At 42.9% G+C, this 24,625-nt stretch overlaps 1 protein-coding gene across 5 annotated transcripts in view; it reads left to right on the forward strand.

Moving 5' to 3' along the window:
- Positions 1–24,625, forward strand: part of ttll7 (tubulin tyrosine ligase-like family, member 7) — an 85,101-nt gene that overhangs the window by 35,128 nt on the left and 25,348 nt on the right. For all 5 annotated transcript variants that reach the window (XM_078168805.1, XM_033622752.2, XM_033622754.2 and 2 more), the window contains 6 exons: positions 1,782–1,876; positions 3,957–4,104; positions 5,504–5,577; positions 9,968–10,103; positions 19,247–19,333; positions 23,350–23,587. In XM_078168805.1, the coding sequence (XP_078024931.1) occupies positions 1,782–1,876; positions 3,957–4,104; positions 5,504–5,577; positions 9,968–10,103; positions 19,247–19,333; positions 23,350–23,587 (778 nt within the window). The remainder of the gene's footprint in view (positions 1–1,781; positions 1,877–3,956; positions 4,105–5,503; positions 5,578–9,967; positions 10,104–19,246; positions 19,334–23,349; positions 23,588–24,625) is intronic.

Raw genomic sequence — 24,625 nt, forward strand, 5'->3', positions numbered from 1 at the left:
ATATTATCTTACAGCAGTGTCACCAAATCTGCCACACAGCAGTAAGCACCTTTGTGTCAGGATTAGTAATGGCTAGTTCAGCAGAAGAGAGGAGAAAGAGGGTTGGAGTTTTTGAGTGCTACCCCCGCAGCCCTTGAGACACTTTGCACATCTCTGTAAAGGAGCTTTCGGGTTTTGTTGCTGATTTTTAGCTCAAAAATCTTAACGGCTTCAAATGACCTGATGTTACACGCCAATCTGCTTTCTCATTGGCCTCTTTCACTATTCCTTACCCTAAATCCGTGATTGGTTGACAGAATGAATCTATAATGCGCTCTTAAACCTCCGATTGGCTTAGTGTTTCCGTGTTGCCGAAATCCCGATTTGCGATTGGCTGTCGTGCTGCTTTGATGAGTCCAACTGCTTCTAAAGGAAGATAGAAACAGGACGAATAACGTCTCTGACACAAATACTCACTCTGACTGCAGATTAAGGCGACTGGGAGGGAAGAATTTCCAGCTGCACCTCCAGCACTGTTAGCAGTGATTTTTATTTAATTGAAAATTAACATAGATTCTCACCGACGGATAAAGCCATGTCGGGTTACAGCACGGCAGTACTCAACTACACACAGTGAGGGACGGCATGTTTCAGTCATTATGGCTAAGTTAAAAGTTTCAGCCTGATAATAATCTCTGTCTTGTACACCGTATATAATTTCATAAATCTTCTTCAAGGTACCTTTATAGTAGCTATTACAAATCTCGTGACATCAAAAGGTGCCAACCATACTGGCGTTCCCACATGAAAAAGAAAATAGGTGGTTTGGTGAATGACTTTCGGAAGAGACCTGACTTATCTCAACCATCAAGGTTTATTAACCCAGGCCAGCCTTTCGCTGAGCATCTGTTGCATTGTCATTTGAAGTCACCTCATAGGGAGACACCATTCCAATCACGGTTGCCAGTCCATTCACCCTCCCTCTGCACTTCTCTCCATTCGCTGGTCCTTTTGTTGTCTCACACAATCTCTTTTTCACCTTGGCAGTGAGACAGAGGGAAAATAACAAAGAGTAAAAGGCAAGAATTGATTTGTTGTGTCAGGTATAATAACTGATATCTGAATACCTTGCACCAGTGCTGGAAATTGTTCTGTTAAGAAAGGTAAGCTGCTCTTGAATTTTTCCCTGGGTGATACTGGCTTTTGTACCTCAAATCACAGGTGGCTTTTTCTGTTCTCGCTCAGTTGACTCTTGCTGAGCGCTCTTGATTGTGTATGATGGGATCGAGCCGAGCGCTGGTAATTCGCCGATGCTCGCAAAGAGATTATTGGCAGCAGTGGTACGAGTAGGTTTTGCAGTGCTTGGCATACTTAAGTCACAGAGTCATGGACTGCTCGCTTTGGTTGGCTGAAAAGGGCAGGGTCACTAATCTAGTGACAGTTTAACCTACACAATCTGTTCATATTCGTGCACTCATACACAGTGGGCTCTTCTCCATGCACAAGTGTACACACATCAGTGTCAGACAGGATTTATGCCCAGGCAAAGGCTAAGAGTTCCAAAGTGTCCTTCAAAGAGGAAAAAAACCCTCCTCTTCCATCTCGTTCTCCCCTCGTCTCTCCTCTTTCCTCTCCTTCTTGTGGGAACAGATCTCTTTTTTCCAATGATGCCCTAAATCCACTCCTGTAATTGCATAGCATTTCTGTCTGCTGAATTGAAAAGAAAGAAAAAAATGAGATGAAGACGGGGAAAAAAAAGCCAGAATATTCTTTGAATGTTTCTCTCCTCTCCTCTCTGGCAGATCAATCGAGCTCCGAGCTTTGGGACCGATCAGAAGATTGATTACGACGTGAAGAAAGGGGTGCTGCTCAATTCTCTGAAACTCCTCAACATTCGGTACTGTTCTCCACCGAGGTCATACACACGCACGCACACATGCTTGCAGATAAACACACATGAATTGCATCGAGGGGCCCATTAAGTTTCAGGTACAGAGGCAGGCAAAGCTTGCGTCAAATTTGATCTTACAGGGGCTCTGAATGTTTAAAGATTTCGATTCTTTCGGTCTTCTCCATTTAGCAAGCCCTGAAAATTTCAGAATTACTTTTATGTATGGCACAATTCGGACTTAATCTTGTTTTGTTTTCAGACTGATGACACAGTAGTGGCATTAGTCTGAAACTAACGGGGTTTGAGCTGTGGACCAAAAAAACAAAACAAAAAAAACAACGCTGTACTTATACATTTGTGTGTTTGTGCTGCTGTGGTGGATACAAAGACAGATAATGGCCGAGGTACAAAGCTGTGCTTCTGCTGTGCGCTTTTGTGCACCCTTCAATCAGACACACTGTGTGTATGTGTGTGTGTGTGTGATAGGAACAGGATAACAGTAAGTTGTGCTATCTGTATTTCGGGGTCTACATTGTTTACCCTGCTCTGTATATTTACATATGCTTCCTGTGATAATTTTTTATTTTGCTTTGTGGGTGTGTTTGTTTCCCTGTTTAGGCTATACACACTGTCATTCTTGTTGTGTAATGTATTTATGTAGTGTGTGTTTGTGTGTGTATGTGTGTTTGCTGGCATGCTTTTCTGTCCCCTGGCTACAGTGAGCCTGTCCACTGATTGATCATCGTACACCAGACCTCTGGATCTCTGCTCTCTTTTTTGCTTTCTCTCTTTGTGCTTGTCCCCCTCATACTGCTCTAAATATAGTCTCAACTCTACTAGTCACACACATGCACGAATGCAGCACGCGCGCGCACACACACACACACACGCACACACACACACAGACACAGACACACAGACACACACACATCAATGGATCAATTACATGCAGCACCATAGATCTAGTTAGGCCAAGTGTGGTGCGCGGTGCAGCCATCCCACATAAAAACTCACTCCATCCTCCCGCTCAGCCTCAGTCGACACAAACAAATCTCTTATCAAAATGATTTGTTTCATGGCTGATGTTTGCTGTGTTCCCACAGATTAAAAGGGGAGATTTGATTATTTCATGACAAATAAATCGTAGGAGGCCTTGAAAGGCGGCGGGGAGCTCTTTCCACTGGACAAACTGCTTATGTTCATGCTGGAGTGAATGAGGGCTTTGTTCTACCTCGCTCACTTTTTCCTTATATAGTAATGGCTTCGCTTCCCAAAAGGGAGGGGTTGGTGGGGTGCAGAGGTAGGGTCGGCTCTCAACTCGGCTCACAACACCAACTGTATCAACGTGGGATCAATTCAGACCCGGCTGGGCATGGACATTGATAAACCTCAGCCCCCCAACAGCACTCAATATCCAATTTAAAGGGCCAGCGATTGACTAAAATGAATTGCCCTTTCTCCAGACCGCAATGGCCCACTTGTTCAGAATTAGCTGTCTGGTTTCTGTTCATCCTGTGGTTGTCACTTTGTTTGTGTCTCGGCTCTGTCTTTATCTCTGTATTGTTAAATGTTTTGTGAGGGATTTTCTTTTTTTCCTTTTAACTACCAAAATAATGTGAAAAGGCAAATTCCGGTCAGTGCATCAGTTCGGGATGAGACCTGCATGCTGTCAAACTTCATCATTGTTTACAGGATTCCTGAAAGCCTTTTTTCTGCAGATAACATTTGTTCTTCACTGAGAAGTATGCGACAATTAAATAAGTCTTCTGTACTCTGAAAGAACTATTACAGTATGTGGTTATAGAAAAAAAAGATAAAAAGAACACTTAAACACTTTAAGTCAACAGGAATTCAGACACAGTGCCTGTATTTCTCAACAGTGGCTAAACCTTGACAGAAAAATAATTGGAGATGCAAAGCATTATGGGAAAACAGAAACAGCTGTCTGAGCCTCAGTGTGAAAACACCAAAAATGCACCGTAACACTTGTATTCTTTAGGAAATGTACTTGAATGATGCTGTACTCTTTTCATAGCTCTGTAAATGTGCATTCTTTTGACTCAGTACCTGTTTCATGTCGATCCAGAGCCAGCGATAAAAAACGCAACCTGGCCCAGCAAAAGGCCGAGGCTCAGCGACGACTCTACGGACATGGCTCGATGAAGAAACTCTCGGCTGCTTCCTCAGACTGGGAGAAACAACGTCACACACTGGAGCGTAGGAGAGAAGAGCTGGTAAGGCGCAAACAAATTATCATGTGGTTTAAACTTGATAGATTCAGAATCAGAAATGTTTTTATTGGTGATTTGGTGCTAGTAGATAGTTAGAAAGTGTAAGATTTTTAGGGTTACAGCCATGCAGGAATATGCAAATGATCATCCAGGGGATGTAAATCTCACTGTATAAAACAGGTACTAAAATATGTGCAAGAGGGGTGATAGTAATGACAGCAGGATGTCCGGTAATGTAACACATAATGTCAGGAGTGTGTCAGGATAAGAGTCAGTGTCACTGGGGGCCTGGGTCTTGTTGATGAGGACAGCTGCAGTCTGGGAGAAACTGTTTTTGTGGCGTGATATGGATTTTCTGAGCAACACTGTACTTCACATTGATACAGTTACACATATTCCCACCTGGGATCTGTCTAGTTGGCGACTGACCAACTGCAGTGGAGCATCTGGGATGCTAAGCACCTGGACAAGGTGGTGCGCTTTGACTTCGGTCAACAGATTTAATTTCCCCACCCAGGCTTTCAAAAGCAGCCATGGGACTATAACAATGGCTGTTCAGTCATACGATTATAAGTCCTGAGATGCCTTTTAAGGTTTTTAGGTCACACCAAAATGAGCACAAAAGGTGGCTTCACTTTATCAGAGATGTGCTCGGAGATATCATCAGAGACATTCAGCAAACACAAGTTCTCATGTTATTTACAAGTCACTTAAACGACCAAAGAACACGTGTGTGTTTGTGTTATGCACATTCCTCTGGAATGAAACAAGCAGAAATGCCATAGCAGAAACTCAGTTTCACTTACTTCTTACTCTACGTCAGAGTTTTCTGAGACAAGCATACCATTTAATTATTTTCTCTTTGAAATGAAGGAGTCGGGGGAGTGCTTCTCATACATATGGGGAAAAGTGGCAGCTACTAGTACTTTACGCCTTCCGCCCTCTTTGATTAGCCTTTTGATCAGCCGTGGCAGTAATCAGTGGGAATAAGGAAAGATGGCACAGAGGCACTATTTTAAAAAGGGCACTACCTCGAGTTTAAGTGCTGTTAGGGCTCAAGTGCGAGACCAGGTTCAGGTCTATTGAAGGCACACATCAGAGCTCAATGATTCTGCAGTGCCAGTAGTGGAGTGAACCCCTCCTCTCTGCTTTATGCTAAATTGGCCAACTGAGCTCCACAATTATACCTTCGTAACTATAATAAAAGAGTAGAAGGAAAATGCCTCTTAATTATGAGGCATTGTTGGGTGAGATGACTTGTTTCTTATTTTTCTCCCCTCTTGCTTTCTTGGTTTTAAGACTTTATTCTCTCTCTGCTCCTAATAGAAGATAAGCAGGGGGTGGCAGTGACATTCACCTGAGAGATTTAGTCCATTTTCCTTTGGTTTTCTCCCATTTCTAGAAAGAGCGACTGGCACAGGTCCGCAAGCAGATCTCCAGGGAGGAGCATGAAAAGCAACATCTGGGGAACTACAGGTAGGAGAGAGGGGGCTCTCCCTTCAGAAACTCCACGCACCATACCAGTGCCAGCTCCACTAACATTTATGGGGTCATCTGCAGAGCGCTAAGCTCTCAGGAGAATAAATAATGCTGCCGCAGAGAGAACAATCAAAAGAGAACACCTGATGTTTTGAAAGCGTGAGGTGGAAGAATTAAAACTGAGAGAATATGTAAAATAGAAAGGAAATCAGAGGTAGTGTGTAATGTCGAGGTTCAGATTGTCACTCCTCTGTGCGCAGTATTTTCAGCATTTGAGAAATCCAAATTAGCATGTATATGTTGTCTATCAATTACAAGCCCCCCCCCCCCCCACCCAACACACACACACACACACACACACACACACACACCTCTACTCTTTTCTCCTCTAGCTCCAGCTGGGACTTTGGAAGACATTGAGTGTGTCAATTTTTAATAGTCACCTCACAGACGGAGCAGATCAACCTCAGAGCATGACTCAGCAACACCATGTTCTGATTTGCCGCTTAGCCCTTGCAAATTGTTAACGCTCCTTCACTCCCTCAGTTTCTCTTCCTGCCTCGATCTCCTCATCTGATATGTACACACATACACATATCCGGGTCTTGATTTTCTCTCTCAATTTCTTGTACACACAGACAGACACACACGCCTACACAATTGGCTCACGCACACACACTCGCCCTTCTTGCCGTCTCCCCCAAGTGTAAGTGACTTCTTGACTCATCACTTGACTGAATGGCTAGTCAGAATACTGATCCCAGCCTGCATGAAGTGCTGTCACCTCCTTCCTCTTTTCAGACACGCAGCCAGACAGTCAATCAGACAGGCTGAGGTCTGTCTAGAGCACCCCTAATAAAGACCTCTTAGCATTCAAATGGTGTCCCGGCGCAGCACTGGAGTCTGATTAACACACTGCTTCTCATTAGATGAGTTCGGCTAATGAACTTACTTACATTCGGCTATTAGATGAAACTTGCATCAGTTACAGACGAGCCAGAACCCTGTGGCATCAGAGGGAAACCCAGCTGGTTGATGTCATTGTTGATGTTCATTTAACATCATTTACACAGTTGGAATCAGGAGGCTTGAGAGACGCTGTTGACCAAAGCAAAGATAGTTTAAAAGTGATGTAAATGGAATATGAATATTAGTTTTGTCTATAGCCCAATTGGGAACATGTGGGAGGAAAATAAGCCCCAGCATGAACATTTTATTTAAAAAATACTGCCGGGTCACCCTCAAATAAAAATGTCCATATGTTCAGGGCTGGAGGGTGCCAAAAAGAGGGAGCAGTTAACACCCACTATTAAAGCGTTGACCTTTTGCCTTCAGTCGAGTGATTTATGTTGCTCTTTGATGACTGACAAGTTCTGGCTCTTTTCATATATTATCATTTAAATTCAGTTTATCTCCCAGTGATGGAGAGATTTTTTCCACGTTTCTCAGTGTCTCTCCAGAGGAAGGAAAGAATCTGGTCCAAGTATCTAAAGATGGTTAAAAAGTATGACACAGAATCTCGTATAAGATGGTGCCAAGGGAAGTTGATACAGTGACTGGGTAATCTCAGGTCTCTCAATATTCAGCAGTTGCTTGATTTGAACTGCAGTAACTAAAATAATGCATAGAATTGGGTCGACTTCTCAACAATATGGAAATCATGTACCCAGAGCAGCATCTCTGCATAAAGTTGTTAAACGGCAGATGGGGTGCAGTAAAAGTTTTAATGGTGAATTTGTGCAGTGTTAAACTTTACTTAGCACTGTACTTTAACTTAAACCTTCAATTTAAATGGTTATAAATGTGAAGCTGAAAGTCTGGGTAAGGCAGAATCAGTGATTTCTTTTTAAACACATTATACATGTTAGAAAATACTTGTTACAGACATGTGAAAAGACTGTAAATTATTTACTTCTGTATTGTAGAGTTAAACTGTTAAACTGTTTTTACTGTTATTGTGTCCAGGATTTTTTGGGCGGGCCTGAAATCATGGCCCAGTGATGCACTGGGGCCATCCTTAACCTAACCCCTCCCCTATCATCAGTGTTGGGCTATTAGTTGCGCATTACTAGTAAGGCGTTAAAGTACGATATTACTTTTATTGAATAATGTAACTAATTACTAATAGAATTTCACTTATAATATTTCAGTTACCCCAAAACCTAACAACTCATATCCATGTTATTTTTGTTATCACGTCACTACTGACTTGAAATACAACATCACATCAGTGGATTTGTTTTTGTAAATGTCGCACTGCGTAGACATGCCACAAAGCAGCAAGCTAATTAGGAAGATGGAAACGCTTAGTGGCCGGAAATATTCCCATTACTGTTATTTTGTCGGGAGGAAAGATGACAAGAGTACTGCTGCTGCAGGTAGTCGTACCAAAACTCTTTCCACTGCGAAAAACACGTCCACAAACCTCCAGTCTGAAAGCACAACAATGCTAAGCTCCAGGAAATACACCCCACCAAAGGCGAGCCTTCCTCTGCCGCAGATGTCGGCTGTAGCCCTACACTGGCTAAACAATCAAAACTGGATTTTAGTCGTGGATGCTGCAGCTACAAAGACATAATGAAGCTTGTGCCTGGATATGTTCTGGATTAAATGTTGCTCCACGAGTGACAGGCTTGTAGGCAGAGCCTCGGGAAAATACCGGTCACAGGCAACTTAAGACCCCCAGGTAAATAGACGCTACCCAGCATTAGCTACACTTACCAGCGATTAGCTTGATATTCACACAGAGGCACACATCTGAATTTTGGGGAGATACGCAATTACGGAGAACGACGAGTACAAGTACGAGTACGCAATAACCAGTTTTATGGAGTGTAACAGAAAAGTAACAAAACAAGTAATGTAACAATTACTGTGGGCAGGGTGTAATAAGTTAAGTAATATTATTACTTTTAAAAAGAGAAATGAGTAATGTATTGCATCTTTAGAGTAACAAGCCCAACACTGCCTATCATATAAAATTTTTTTTTAAATCAGATGGCCTCAGTGTTGTTAATCATCCCCCAACATGTGGCCATTTTGCTTTGTCCAACAAGCTCTCTTCACTCTTTCAGTGTAATAAATACATGAGTAAAAATCTCTGTTAAACGCCAAACGTCTCAGAGCTCAGATTTTGAAACACATTTATTTTTTCTTTACCCGGACTTTAATAGTGATGGCTTAGTAATCAATATTTAGAAGATGGTAGGAGATATAATGCAGCTGCATAAACATCACATCCAACAATTTATCTGTGTGGTTTTAAAGAGGAGGTCTGTACTTTAACTCCCTTTAGCTTTAACGTCCTGTCAAATTCAAAAGGCCAACTCGGGAAGAGTCTGTCTCTAAATATGTCTGTAAATACGCCAAACTATTTCCTTGCTTTCACGCTCCAAACTGGCCAGTGCTTATTAAAACACTGTCATTGTTTTGATTTGATGGCTGAAGTGATGAGTCGAGGGGAGTTTGGAGATGTATTATGAGGATATCCAGGCGAAGGTTTATACATTTTCCTAATCCCTTCAGGCCTAAGATAAACACTGCGCACTGTTAAAACTAAGCAGAACTCTGCAGAAGGTGTGAGTGGGTAAACTGGCAAAGACTGCGACAAACGTTAAAGTGCACATCTCACCGGGGGTGTACGTGTGTGTACTGTATGTGTGGGAAGCAGTTGTGCATTAATGCATTACGCCACGTGAGAAGACTGATTGAAGTTTGTACAGTTTCTTGACTCAAGGTCTCCATTAATACTTCTTTCTTTCTCTCTGTCTTTTCTCTCTGCTCCCTCGAACCTGCCACTCACCTTCCTTTTGTCTCACCATCGTTTCACACCTCTCATTGAAATACTTATAATTTTCCCCTCCTGCTTGCTTTCTTTTCTGCCCATCCACCGCTCTCACCTGCTGTGCCTCGACCTCGCTGTGCCTCACTCCATCCACTCCTCCCTCTCCTTTCATCAAAATCTCCCCCTGTTAATCTTTGTATTCCTTTTCTTTCTTGCTCCTTTTCTTCATCTCTGTATCTCTTTAACAACCCTCTTTCCCCACTCTTTCCTTACCCTCTTACCCTTTCTTTCTGTCTTTTATCCGTCACGGCTCCCACCCTCCTGATTCTGTCACCGCTCCTCCTCTCACCTCGTTTCCCCCTTTCACTGAACCCCAATCCCCCTCTTCTCTGTCTTTCTCTCTTCCCCATCACTCCCACCCTCTCCTTTGTGAACCCAACCTCTGTTTTCTCTTTTCCTCTATTTCATCATTTCTTCCCTCACCCTTCTCATCCCCTTTCCCCCTACGCCGATGACCCTTCTTCTTCGCCTTTTCTTTCTCCCTCCCTCTCCACTCCTCCCTCACTCCCCTTGCTTTCCTCTCTGTGTCTCTGCGGCCTACAGACGTATTTACCCCCCAGACGACAAGCTGCTGTTGGAGAAGTATGAAAGCCTGCTCTCGGCCGCCTTTCAGACCTTCCTCGCCGGGCGAGCTGCCTCACTTCAAAAGGAAATGAATAATCCTCTGAAACGAATGAAGGCACGTACGTCAGTGGCAGACTGTCAGGCACACACACACACACATGCACACACATCATAGAAAACTGCAGAGACCCACACACAAACATATACACACAATATGCAGACACTTGTGGACAAGCACATGCCAAAGAAAAGAAACACACAAGCATTTCTATTAAGATTCTGCCCACAGAGACAAGAAAGGATGCGCAAATAATGCGGAAAGTGTGCCGCAGTCCTTCAGATTTGTTAGAATGTCTGACAGAATGTCCTTCTTCTTCTCTATCTGCCTCACTTTGCCACTGTCATTCACTCTGTCTCTCCACAAATATTTATTGTACTGCGTACATGAGCTTTTAAAAGCAAATCAAATCCCACACAACAATGTCATTTTTGTTCCTTTACAGTTAGACACTCTCTTCACTTTCCGTTGTCCTTGTTCTGTATCTTCCTCTCTTATTTTTTTTTCCATTCTCCCAAAGTTAGATGTGAAGAGGCTTCAAAGTTGATTACAGTTGCTGCCCACGTCTCTGTGTGTACTTTGCTACAGGTTAATTATTTATATAGTAGGACTCAGGGATATACATTTGAACATAAACATGAGAATGCATGCACACACACAAACTTGTGTGGCCATGCACGAAGACATGCTCATGTTTGTACGAGGGTAGAAGTCATTGTATGCATATAAATGCCAGTGCCTCTGTGGTAACAGGAGGAATATAGCGCCAGCTAAACTTTGAAGGTAAAGGTATGAAGAGACGTTGCAAAGGAGAGAAGTTGATTTCCATACCACACAACTTTGCTGGAGAGACAGGGAGAGAAGCGGGAATAGAGAGGAATGTAGAGTGTTTAAATGGTGACAAGAGAAAGATGAGGGAAAATAGTCAGAAAATGTAAAGATGGTGAGTCGCTAATAGAGATAGTCGTTTTGTTTTTTGAACAATTCTTTTTAAAGTACTGTGACAGACTTCTTTCATGAACAGACTTTAGGAATCGGGATGATTTGAGGCAAGGACAAAAAAAAAAAGCAAACAGAAAGAGACAATTTTCTGTTTTCAAGTCTGGTTATCTATTCAGAAACAACACATCAATTAAACAAAAAGACACAGAGGAAGGCATTGTGGGATATTAAAAACACATGGAGGGAAGAAGGATTGATGAGTTGGAAAGATGCAGATGAAACAAATAAAAACTTCACTGCTTTTGGCAACTGAATAGTAATAGGGAATACCGAATATTTTTGACAGTAGTATTGATATTACAAATTTATATCAAAGCACTGGGAGGAGACGTCTATGCAACGATTGCAGCTTTTGTAGAAAGAAACCTACCTAAACAGGCTCTAGCCCGTCGCAGTTTATTTTTCAGAAGGTTATTGTGTGTCCTTTGTAAAGAGGAATCTCTGCAGAATTTTACAGAGATGTCAATCAAAGATCAGGCAGAGTCATACACCAGGCCGAGGTTAGTTTAATTTTGTCAACACAAAGGTATGTGACTCTTGTTCAAAGTAGGAAGAGAGAGATAATGAGCACAAAGGATCTCTAGAGTTCGCTATCTAATAACATGATCATGAGTGACAACTGGACTGTCCTTAAGGGACAGAGCGATAGATACTCATCTTGGCAATTTATGGTAAAGAAAGGATGTTTCTGAATTTGAATATGATATTCAGCAGACCAGGGAAGAATAATAAGGCTTTTCTATTGGCACTTTTGGCCACGCCGAGTCAAACTATGCCCCTTCGATTTGAGTCTTCTTTTAAAGTTTAAACACGCCAAGTTTTTCCGAGTCGCTTCAGAGATGAATCATCTCTGGAGTCAGGCCAACATTGCACCAAACCACCTCCAAGAGGGTTGCGGTGACGTCATATGGCCTTTATCATTATTATTTAGCCGTGATGATTCAGCGAAATGTCAATCAATCCTGTCAGCCCCTTCAACCTGTACCATTTAAAGTAGGGCTGGGCGATAAAACAATCTGGAAATGGGATCGTAATAAAATGTATGTCGATGACGATGATGAAGGGAAAATTAGTGGAAGTGGTGGTGAAGCTGAAGGGGATGAAATTGTGGATAAAAAAGGTTGCACAACGTCAATCATTCGTAAGTGGTTTGGCTACTTGAAAGGTTGCGAGGCACGGACCAAGGCGGTCTGCAAAATATGTCGTTGGTTGGCGCCAACCAGGATGTGAAACACTACAAACCTTTTCCATCACCTAAAAGGTGGCGTCCCAGCGACCTCACTGAGAGCATGAATATCCAGGCCAAAACGGCAGTAAGTCAACCAACAAGTGTTCGACGGCCTAGCAACTCAGCTGCTGTGGGCAGTGCTAGCCAGGCTGCACCAAGACAGCAATCAATAGTGTCCTCTTTTGCCGCTGTAACCCCATATGAGAAGCGATGGAAAAGGAGCAGAGACATAACAGACGCCGTACTTTCTATCCAAAGACATGATGCCAATAGCACTGTGGAGAAAGACAGGTTCAAGAAATTAATTAAAGTGGTAGACTGCAGGTACGAGCTACCAGACAGGAAATGTTTTTCTCAAACTACTCTGCCTCAGCTTTACGACAAGTGCCGTCGTTCTTCAGGCATCAGACATTATCAGGATACTTTTCAAACTCACAGCTTTATCAAAATATATATCGTGATAAAGATAAAAACAAATATAGATCAAAACGGGGAAAATTATCGCGATAATATTTTTTGCCATACCGCCCAGCCCTAATTTAAAACATTAAAATTGTGCATTAATGTTGAAATAAAATGCCCCACAGAAGAAACCATCAGAAAGGCCGTGCATATTTATGATATATGAATATATACAGTGAATTCAATCCGATTATGCGAACTGCGAATATTTATTTCCTCACTTGAGAAAAAAGTGGCGGAGCATAATTCCGGTGGGCTCTGGCAGCACTACATCTATGGTTCTGAAACACTGCAAGCAAGCTTTAAACTATGTAGCTAAATCTACTGATCTCAAGGTCTCTACCTAAATAACAATTAATGATCTTATAATAAACCAAAGCCTTTGATTTTGTGCACCAGTCACTGTGCTTTGGTCTATAACCCTTGTGGGATCCATAAGTCATTATCTGACATGCATTGACTGTTTGGCTAGTTTTTCCTCTTGCAAGGGGCCAGAGGCCGTTTGCCAAAATGCCAACAACATATCTGTCAAGCCTGACAGACATTGTACTCACAAGACTCGTGTTTGCTGCCTTTGTGGGCTTCTCAGGGCCATGAATTGAAAAATGTCATGGATTGTCACACTATCAAAGAAAATAAAACTTGTGTTGTAATCCTAGCGATAACATGCTGATGCACTGCAGAGCCTGGCTTCATTGCTTTGCTACAGAAAACACACCCACAGGTTACACTGGTTTCTACAGGGTTTGCATCAGCCCTCTCCCCACTTCCATTACAGTTAAGTTGACAGGTATGCATCAAATTGTTAGTTCTGTTGTTAGCGATCTATGTTTTCCTGCCTGCTCAGCCAATGTATTCCCATTCTTCCATTTTTCTCACATGGATACTGAAGACAAAAAATAAAAATGTTGTTGAGCAGGTGCAAGCTCAGCCGGCCTGTAGCGCTCTGCCAATATAATAAAATTCGAGAAGTACACAAGTGTGTTGGAGCACTTCACAGTCACTGCAGATCCTATCAGAGTGGCCTGCAAGCTCTGGAGATGAACATTAAGCAGAGGGCTATCAGGAATCTTTAAGGGTCTGGTATTGTGTGGTTTAAAAAGGATAGATAGCTCTAATTTGATTTTCAGCTGGATTTTATGTTATCGTAAATCTAGTATAAGTTCTGTTTCCTGTTATAAGAAGACACTGTGGAGTACAGAGCATGGTTGATAGGGTGCTCTGTGTGAGGACAGCATAACATTCATTTCCAGTGATTGACAGTAAAGAGGAAAATAGGAAGATAACACCAATGAGCTACTGATTCATCAGGCAGATGACATCAGGCAGAACTGAAGTCCCACCACCCCGGATGTGGACTGGCCAATCATAATGTAGCATCAGGCCGGCTCAGACCAGGGTCCCACAACAACACAGCTGTACTCCATTGACTCTAATGCAGTCGTTTCAGATTTCCTTCATTTTCAGGCTGGTTTTGTGGATTTGGAGCTAAATGTTGTGCCTGGGGCACGTTGTGTATTAATGGTACTCGTTACCTGGAGAGGTTGGAAAAAGATATACATCTCCTCCCTGTTCCAAAACCAAAATCAAACCCTTAAAAGTGTAGGGTTAGCTAGCTAGCTACTGAAGACTGCCCGTCTGGTGGCGGAGGCCCAGGCGCTGGCAGCGGCACAGTTCATCTGCATACACTGCGATGCCACACAGCTGGTTCAATATCAGCAAAGTTTCCTTGTATATTCATTGTCTTCTGTGGCGATCAGCAGTGATATGGTGGTTGACTTTTACACTGTGATCTGTAGCCTATAGTTCGGCTTTAGCTTCTAACTATCTTTGTCTTTTTAACCTGTTGTTGCTGCTGAGTCAGTTTGACATCCTGGATATATCCTTCAAACACAGACTGTAGACCCCTCTGTCTGCTTCTCTCTGGAATCAATGGCTATGGTTACATGATGGCTTCTCATTCAGAATGAAATAAATCTGAATGAAATCATTCGGAATTAAAGTTTTTCCAGGTAGTTTACATGGGAAATATTCATTCCGAAAGAGGGTTTACACGGGAGATCAGTTTAATCGCCTTTATTCAGGTCTGCGCAAGGTTTGGGGCAGGGAAGGTTTCTGATTGGATAGGGGGCAGGGCGGATGTTACGTGTTTACGTTTACCGGAAGAAAACACTGTAGTCCTCACTCCGGATAACAAGATGCTTGACGCCGCCGTTCTTAGTGCCTTTTTCGGGCATGATTTGCTTATATTCTTGAAACAGCAGTACGACAACAACCTTGTTCTGCTAATGCTTCATCTGTTGAGGAGGAGAAGGGAGGCAGAAGACCGTGCTGTGGTGAATGGAAACCGGTGAGTGCAACGAGTCCGACTGCTCTATCTCAGCCCGTTGCTATGTAGCCCGTTGCTATGCACGCTATATACATCATCGCGCCAGAAGGGCAAGGAAACGAGCATGCGCAGAAAGACTGGAATGAACTTAAAGAGGAATGAGTGCACACAAAATTCTTTCATTCGGAATGACAAACGGAATAAACCACCCCCTTTAATCGGATTTAATTTTCAATCAGAATGACCGTTTACATGACCACTTTTAATCGGAATGGCCTTTCATTCCGATTAAAAGTGGAATTAAACTGTCCATGTAAACGTACTGACTGTTTTGTTTCTCCAAAAATATGATAATATTTCTTCAGGGAGTGCAGTTAGTTACAGTGTGGGCTCCATGCTTACTCTGACAGCTTGTCGGACCATCACAAAGGGGCAGGGCTTAAAGAAAGGTCAATCAACAAAACATCATTAATGCATAGTCCCTGAAACCAGAACTGGTCATACTCCTTTTTCAAATTAGCACTAGTTCCTGAACCGGTTCTGTTCAGGACTCCTTGGTGCTATCTAGTGAACCAGCCTGCGTTTCCACCAGGTTTGAGCAGAACCATTATAATCAAGGACGCATCAGCAGAGAAGGGCGTTGCACAATGCAAACAAAAAGTAAAACTTAGTAGAAAGATGGTGGATCCCTGCTACTGTACTTGTTTTTATCCAAAAAACAAGCATGGACTAACTATTCATGAGACCAAGACATGTTCATTCTCCATTGTTGTCTTCTCCATCCCCTCTCCCCTCCCCACTGATGTCATCATGGTTTGCACCCCAAGTCAAGGAAAACCTGTTTTGGTTACAGCTGCGAACCAACTTTTCTGATTCTGAACCAATTTTATTTTAGTTGAAATGCTCAGAGCAGTTTGAGATTAGGTGCAGGAACTGAAACTGGACCTGTTCCGCGTTGATGGAAAAGGAGTATTGGTATCATCCAATGCATTTGAATCGGCAGCTCCGGTCGAACCAGCGCCAACTACAGGCGAAACACCCAGCATCAGTTTAGAACTTCAGATGGGCATAATCTGTGGGCAAAGTAATGTCTCCTGCTCTTGTAACGCATGCCACCTACGTAATAAGTGTAGGAAGGCAATTTTTACAGCAGCTGTTTGTTATGCAAGAGTCATAAAAATTGGAACATATTTTCCACTGAACAATGGCAGCAGAAGTGTCCCTGTCTATCCTCTCTCCACAAAGCCTATCCTCCTTGCTTTGAAGAAGAAATGAGAGGGGTCCTGAGGGTTTTTCTTTTTCTATTAGTCTAAAGGAGTGAGCCCAGTTTTACCTAGAGAAGTTTTCTTTTGGCTAAGAGGTATGTGTTTTTAAGATGGAGGAAGTAAATTCCTAACCACAGAAATGGACGAGACAGCGTCATCTGTCAAACAGCCAAGAAATATGAAGTCAGAGAATGTCATGGTGGAAGCTGCCAGCAAATAAATTACTGCTTTTTCAACAAAAATGGATAAAAATACAAAAGCCTGCTGGATGGGACTACACACTTGGTCCTCTGCTGCCAAAAAAGTACTTTGTTTGGACAATATAGTTTATGAGCTGACATGTGCTGAGACTGTTGGTGATAGCAAAGTACAGCAACAAGCAACTACATATTATGTGGGCTGACATACACAGAGGGTATAAAATGTTTAATTTGTAAAGTGATCATTGCAAATCATGACCTAATAAAGTTTAGAAATGCTTAATAGTGACAGTACAGCCAGTGATCGTTAAATCGGAGCTCTCTACAGCCTGAGCAGCAGCAGCAACATTTGACATAGACTCAATGTGTTGTAAACACTTTTACTTTAGAGAAAGTAAGTAGCTTTCAATTAATCTGTAATTTCTTTATGTGTGTCAAGTTCTGTTTTCTTCCATGCTGTAAAACATGTCAAAACATCCATGTAATCTGCTTTGGTGCAATTTTACAAGGTAATGGGCCTCTAGTGGTTTTTAAATGGTGGGTGGTGAAACTTTCACCTCGTGAAAGGTTATTGAGTTGGCAGACTTTACTGGAGAAAAAAATGCCTCTAATTTCTAAATAAATTCTTCAAAGCAAGGCAGAGCACTGTTTTCTTACCGCTTTTAATGATCAAGTTAAATAAGTATTTCAGATTTTGGTTGCTAGCTCCTCAGGACCACTTATAAAATCAGTTTAGGGAACAATGTGTTACAGCATCCTGTCCTGTAATTAATGTCTGGGCATGATGTGGTATTTTTTAAGTTCTTTTTATTTCTTATACCTGCTAGGGTTCCCTCAAGACATACTGGCAGCTTTAATCTACGGACAAATACTGTAGTAGACAGCAGATAATACTATTCAACACTTGGTCCACATTACCTAGTAATGCAGCAAAATAATTTAAAATACATATAGATAGAGTGGGTTTTTTAAATAATACATCCAGCTGACTTGGTCAGTGATTAAACACTACCTTTTTATTGATCATCTTAAAATATGAGGTCTTGATGGATAATTTACAATTTAATACATCTGACACTGGCTCAACTCAGAGGCATGGACCCAAGTCATATGACTTGGTTTCGAGTCGTACATGAGTCACAAATTTGATGACTCTAGACTTAGCTTGACAAAATAAAAAAAGACTTGCAACTTTACTTCTTTCTTTTTCAACTTTCCAATATGAGATACGTGAAAAACAACAACACAGGAAAGAAATGAGCCTGGTTTCACTCTGAAGTCGTCAAAGTCCGGCGCTTGGGCAGTGACTTGCGGCGTCAGAAACCAACAAAAAAAGGTGTCCTTTAACGTCGGCATGATATGCGGCCGGCGGCATCAGGAGGAAACGCGGCGGGACAAGGACAAAAGTTAAGTTGGCGATAGTCCAAGTGGGGTGGGCGAGAGGGGTGGTGAATGGGTCCAACAAATACCAGCTTTCACCTGAGAGAGCAGTGTTCGCGTCCCGTAAGATTCTAAAGCCAAATCCTGTTATTTTTTTCTGAAACCTAACCATGTGTGATGGTTGTTGAAGGAAAAAAAAAGTCAATTTGTGGTGTGGAACCAACGTAGTGCATTTATTTTGTAAGAAGACAATGCATGTAACAGGCAGAACTTGACACTGTGTCCCGGACCCAGCGTACCCAGGATACCTTGCATGTTGTATGTGGACGTGGAAAGTCCATGACCAAAGGTCAATATGTGACGAGGCCAGAGTGAGAATGTGTTGGAGAACACACAAAATTCACTCTGTTGATTCAGGGCATTGCCGGTCTTGACTTGGGACTTGAATGAAAGAACTCAAGACTTGCTTGTAACTTGCAAAAACAATGACTTGGTCTCACCTCTGGCTCAATTGTCTGAGCGGACGGACACATTTCACACCACCACACAGACAAACACTCACACAGTCACATAAGCACAAATTACAGTGAGGAACATATAAACTAAATAGATACAGAGCAGACAAATATCATTTAGAGAAAGGCTCCCCAAGTCCCTAAAACTGTTTGAGCCTATGGATGTGAACTTCAGGACTTTCAGACATGGAAATATACCACTGTACACACATGTGCACATGCACAACAGTGTTCATGCACAAACACACCAGCATGGAAAGCCAGGGGCACACTGACCTTTTCACAGACCCCAGAAAGCAGTTTGATGGCTAATCTGAGAGAAAACAATCACTTTTCATCTGTATTTGAGCGTCAAGTGGGAGCTTTTTATGTCCCTGCCGTGAAGCAACATTAATCACCTTTGCTTGCATTTTAGCTACGGCCAAATGGCCAAGGCCCCAGCATATTGGCGAAGGCCGTGATGCTGCCTTTTCCAAATACAGCCTCTATGAGCGTTGCCAAAAAGCAATGCATGTTCAGCCAGGGCCTTTTTTCTAACCCCCCAGATGAGGTGCATAGGCCTGTGAAGTCAAACTTTTTCATCCCTCCCACCTTTTTTTTTAAATAATTGAAGTTTTTTATTTTCTCACACCTCATTTTGACTTCACAGTAATTAGAGATATGAAACATCAAAGAATTTTAATTACGCCTTTTAAGCGTATCATCAAGATTTAACTACCTTGTTGCCGATGTTTGATACTGTTATGTTCCTCATGTAACATAAATGATCACCTCTGGCATATTCTTATCTGTCTTGTGTTTTGCTGCGTTGGTGTGTAGGAGGAGGACATCTTGGATCTGCTGGAGCAATGCGAGCTGGACGACGAGAAGCTGATGGGCAAATCCTCCAGGCAAAGAGGCCCTAAGGTGGGTGAGAGTTAGAGAGAGGTCGGGAGACGCAGACACCACGAGAGCGGAGGGAGAATAAGGGCCACATGCCTCAAGGGAACTGAGAAAAAGTGCAAAGAAGAGTGTCAGAGAGAAAGAGAAAAAGAGAGGGAGGGGGTAGGCATGTAGGCAGATGCCTGGAGCTAACGCCCACAGAAAGCATATAGGACGTGATTCAGAAAAATAAAGAGGGGGGAGGCAGGGTAGGCGAGAAAGAAAAGAATCAGAAAGAGGCCAAAAGAAAAGACCCAACTCCCCTAGGGGACAGCTGTCAGGCTGTCTCTCTGGCTCTCTCCATGCTATCTCTCTTTCTGTCTATCTCCCTCTCCCTCTGTCACATACACCTATACGCCCCCTCGATTTCCCACGACAGCACATTACTCCCTCCATCACCTTGCTTCACTCCCTCCCTTCACCTCTCCATCCCTCTCTCTCTCTGCACAACTACATCCATCCCTCACTCGAGGGCTAAATTGGCTGGAACACTCAAAGAGTGTGTTAGGGACTCGACAGGGCAGTTCAGCGCTTGCATTAGAGGGGCCTTAGCTGAAATGAGGACTTGTTCAGACACAATCACTGTTGTCCAAATTAATTTGGACCCCGTCAGTTTCGATGTTGCCGAGTGTGCTGAGAGAGACATTGAGAGTAGGGGAAAGAAAGAGCTGTGACGGATAGATTCACTCCTTGGGGTGTAGCGCTTGCAAGCCATCTGGTGAAACTGAACCAGTGAGTGTGCACGAGCTAGAAGAGAGGAGTGAGGCAAAGGGATTAGAGACAGGATTTTGAGGGAAGGAAGGGCCGCTAAGGTTTGTTATCGCTGAGGAAATGTTCAGACGCAGAGGACGAGAGGTAGAGAGCAAGGAAGGGAAACGGTGAAAGGAGGGAGAGCTAAAAAGTGTCTTCAGGTTTTCTTTGTCTTTTTCCTCTAATTTTGTTGTTTCTTTTATTGTCTTTTTGACTCCTCTCTTTCCAGTTACATGTACTTTATTTCAGTTGCTCCTTGAGGATTCCTCAGCTCAACATTTAGCTTGATTTTACCCAATCACTCTCAGCCCAACATCCAAAGTTTCTCTCTCCTCATCTGTTCAGTGTCTGGCCTTCTGTCTTTGTCTTACTTTGCACTGTTTATCCACTGTCTGTTCCTGTCTCTTCTTCTCTCTCCACTGGTACTTTGTTCAGTGTCCTTTTCTCTCTCTCTGTGCTCATTTCCGTTCTTCCCGTCTATTCAATGCCTCCTCTCCGTTTCTCTCCGCTCCCATACTCAGATTCACCTTGTCCTCCTCTTTATTTCTCTCCCCATCAATCTGATGTTCCCATCTTCCCTTTTATTCTCCTCTCATGTATTTAATCTCTCTCTGTCTCTATCCTCCTCTATCACTCACCCACACAGCTACCCAGCGGTGACTGTGTAAGCCCTGTGATCACTTCCTGCCCATTAATTTGGGTGGCCTGACAGCACTGCCCGAGCTAACCGTTGAATAACAGATGTGTAAATGCTTTATTAATGCTATCAGTGTGTCCCCTTCCAGGATGTGAAATAGACAAGACTCAACTTAATGAACTCCTAACTAGAAAAAAAAAAGCGTATGTGTTTGTGTTTTAGGGCTGAAGCAGATCATGGTTTGTGTCTCTTTGTAACTACTACTCCTCTACTTTGGCGACAAGCTGACGAGGGTTGGGTCGAGTGTACGAGCTTATACCAGTTTGATTTAATGCAAACAGGCTGAACCGACGTTTCCCATGACATATTCTGGCAAATTAAAAAGTAGCCTACATCGGCAACCTGTGCTGACAGCGCTAAATCCAACTTTTTAATGCATTAATAATCAACAATATGTCAATGTGATGAACATATTATGATGTTTGTTTATAAATGGACTAACGGAGACAACAGTGTCCGACAGGCCTTAAGCTGAGCGCTGCAACATGAAGGAAATCACATTTCAGCAGAGATGGGAGGGGCAGTGTTTGTTCACTAAAACATTCATGTGTTGTTGTTGTTGTTGTTTTTTTGGGGGGGGGGGGGGGGGCTGACGAGAGGAGACATGGCAGAGAAAACTAAATCTGCACCAATATGGCATTATTTTGGATTTAAAGCCAATGACAGAGGTGTCTTAACTGGCTGCATGCAACGCAGTTCACTGTTCACCGACAGGCTTCAGCGTTCACTGACAGGCTACCTGTCACTTACTAATGACAGCCAATTCATGAAGTTAAATTGAGAAATTATCTGTGTGATACCTTATTACTTTACTACAAAAAGCCAACATAGGTGGTGACTTGAGGGAGTTCGCCGGGGAGATAAAAGTTTCTGGTAAATGACCATCACTAATAACAAGCTAGGCTGCATGCTGTTGGCTATACTGTATGTCATTTCTATTAAGTATCACAATAGAAAAGGTGTGTTTTCTGCTTTAAAAAGAAACGTTACAAATGTAGGAAGACAGCAAGTACCCATCCATCTTTTAAGTTACGTCTCCAGTCTGATACGGAGTGCACAGCTGATAGACCTACGTGGTTTGTTACATGATGTGACTGAAGTGCATATTCAGGGTTTTCCCTGCCTATCAAAGACAAAGGCGGGCCGTCTGGGTGATTTTGGCCACCACCTTGGTTAAAGTGTGTGTGTGTGTGTGTGTGTGTGTGTGTGTGTGTGTGTGTGTGTGTGTGCATGGGGGGCATTCAGATGTAGCGTCTTTTGCGTGCACAAACCCATTACTTTCAATGCAGACACGCGTCATGTGCGCTCACAACCCAAAGCGATGCCGTAGCAACGCGCATTCGGTGCGACGCGCTTGTTTTTTTGTCCGGCGCACAGCTCCACGGACCTGCTTTTCTCTCCGGTGTTGTGTCAGATCCCAGTTCCCCCTCGGGCTGTGTCGCTCCTACTGTTTCCCACAGAGCTCTGCCCTGTTTGAAAGGCGAAGGAAGCCCGTATGTGGAAAGACCTCAGCTCCGAGATGTAGAATGTGTATTATAGAAGAGAAACACACATTTCAGGACCACTGACTTGTATCATCAGAACACATGTCCTGTGATTTTCAGCCTCCTTTCATATTTAATAGAGGGGGGGACAATACCTGACAATTATATTCTCAGCTGTCAGGATGACACGCAAAAGACCTGGAAATGCTGACCAATCAGAGCAGACTGGGCTTTTTCAGGAGAAGAGGCTCAAAGAGACAGGCACTAAAACAGAGTGTCTCAGACAGAGGGTGAACCTGAAACTTAACTTAACAGGTCCTTTTTAGAGACAAGACACAGCTAGTGTTTCAGAATGTAGTAAGTGTCACAGATGCTTTCACAGGCAATGCAAAACATTTCATACCTAAAGAAACTTTGAAACTTAAACTTTGACCTTTTGCATATCAACCAATCAGGACAAATTTGTCCAACGTACAAAGCCACTCATGCCCCTGTTCACATTTACAGCCAGGCTTATAAAAGAATGCATGTGTACTTGTGTATTTGTGCATAATGATCCTGCAAGGAATATATATAATAAGCTCGTATGGGCACATGGGCTAGCCATGTCACCGCCAGGACTCCCAGTGACAGATGGTAATAGGTTGAGGGTGAGGAGAGGCTGACGGAGGTTGACAACATCTCAGTGTCTTTATGTATAAGTGTGTGTGTGTGTGTGTGTGTGTGTGTATATACTTACTCTTGTACTTATGTCCTTGTGAGAGTTTTAGACCTTTGGAAGGAAAACATTTTTCTCAGATGAAGTAATTTTGGATGGTTTAGGGTTATGAAGCGAATACAGTCAGTGGAGGTTCCCATGAGGATAAAGGAAGAAAGATGATTATGTGTGAGTTTGTGTGTGTGTGTGTGTGTGTGTGTGTGAGAGGAACAGAAGGAGCATATGCGTTTTATCATGTCTGTTTCATCTGTGGATGTGTGCACAAATCCGTCTCATATATGGATCTATGTGTGCACATTCTGCCCTTCCTATGTCTTACGCCTATCCGTGTCTCTGTGTTTGTCCCTGCCAGCCCATGACCGCCATGCCAGAATGCAGCCAGACACCGAGACGTCAACGACCGGACTACCTGGCTGACTTCACCAGTGGCAGCAGCGCCGATAATTCCTGCTCCTCCTCCGACGAAGAAGAAGAGGAGGAGAGGAGGAAAGTAGGAGGAGGAGGAGAAGGAAGAAGTGGGGAGAAGAGGGAGAAGAAAGTTTCCTACGACCTTGGGGAGAGCAAGGACAAGAACTTGGCTGAGCGCTCAGGTAAAGCCGCAGGATGTATAAAAGAGTCTGAGAATGTCTTCATTAGGGAGCCAGAGCGCTGGGGTTTCACAGGGACCTTGTTTCCTGCCATCTTCCTTTCTTGCTTTGTTTGCTTTCTTGTTTACTTTGTTGTTTTGTATGCTTGCTTTCACCTCATTTTACTTGTTCTTTTCCTCCTGCCCTTTCTTTTTTAGCTAGAACTTTCTGTCTGATTACAGTGGGTAGCTTAATTACTAAAACTAACTTGTTTTTCAGATGTGTAAATGTGCACAGTAAGATACCAGACCCATACACATGTTTAAGATTGCTGTCTTAGCATATCTATCTCCATTTCCATCTTACCTGACTGTGACAGAACAAAGCGACACGGGTAGGGCTGGGCGATATGGACTTAAATTCACATCTCTGTATTTACAGGCTGACTGGCGATACACGATATATATCTCGGTATTTTCTATGAAATGGGCAACATGTTTTCAGTTGCAAGTCAAAACTACATTTGAGATGTCACAAGCAGTTTTAAAAAATCAGACTGTGATAAGAATATAATGCTAAGACGGATTTTATTCCCGTTTGAAAATATGCAGCTTCACAACAGTTCCACCTCCATAACACTAGTCGGCTGCAGGGTTTCTGTGAAGTGCTGTAAAGTTTAGTTGATTCAAAACACACCTAAAACACACATTAAACATGGCTTAATAGCCACGATTTTAAACACAAGTATACAAATCGGCATCATCATGACTCGCAGCATTCACAGACAAAGCATTTGTCTTTTGCTGGACACATTTTCCCCACAAATAAAACATGCTAATGTTTTTAGCACAAGCCTACGGCATTTTACATTGTATAAATTAGCCTAGCAGCTAGCAGACTTTTCCTCTTCTCATGAAGCCAGGGACAACAGCAACATTAAAGGTTACGTTACAAAATTCAGCTCCATTACAGCTCACAAGGTTCACTGACAAAACTGTCTTATACTAAACACGTTTTCCAAATAAGTACAACATGCTAAAGTTATAAGCACAAGCCTATGGC

Source organism: Epinephelus lanceolatus, chromosome 6 (genome assembly GCF_041903045.1).
Source record: "Epinephelus lanceolatus isolate andai-2023 chromosome 6, ASM4190304v1, whole genome shotgun sequence".
In the NCBI taxonomy this organism is placed as follows: Eukaryota; Metazoa; Chordata; class Actinopteri; order Perciformes; family Serranidae; genus Epinephelus; species Epinephelus lanceolatus.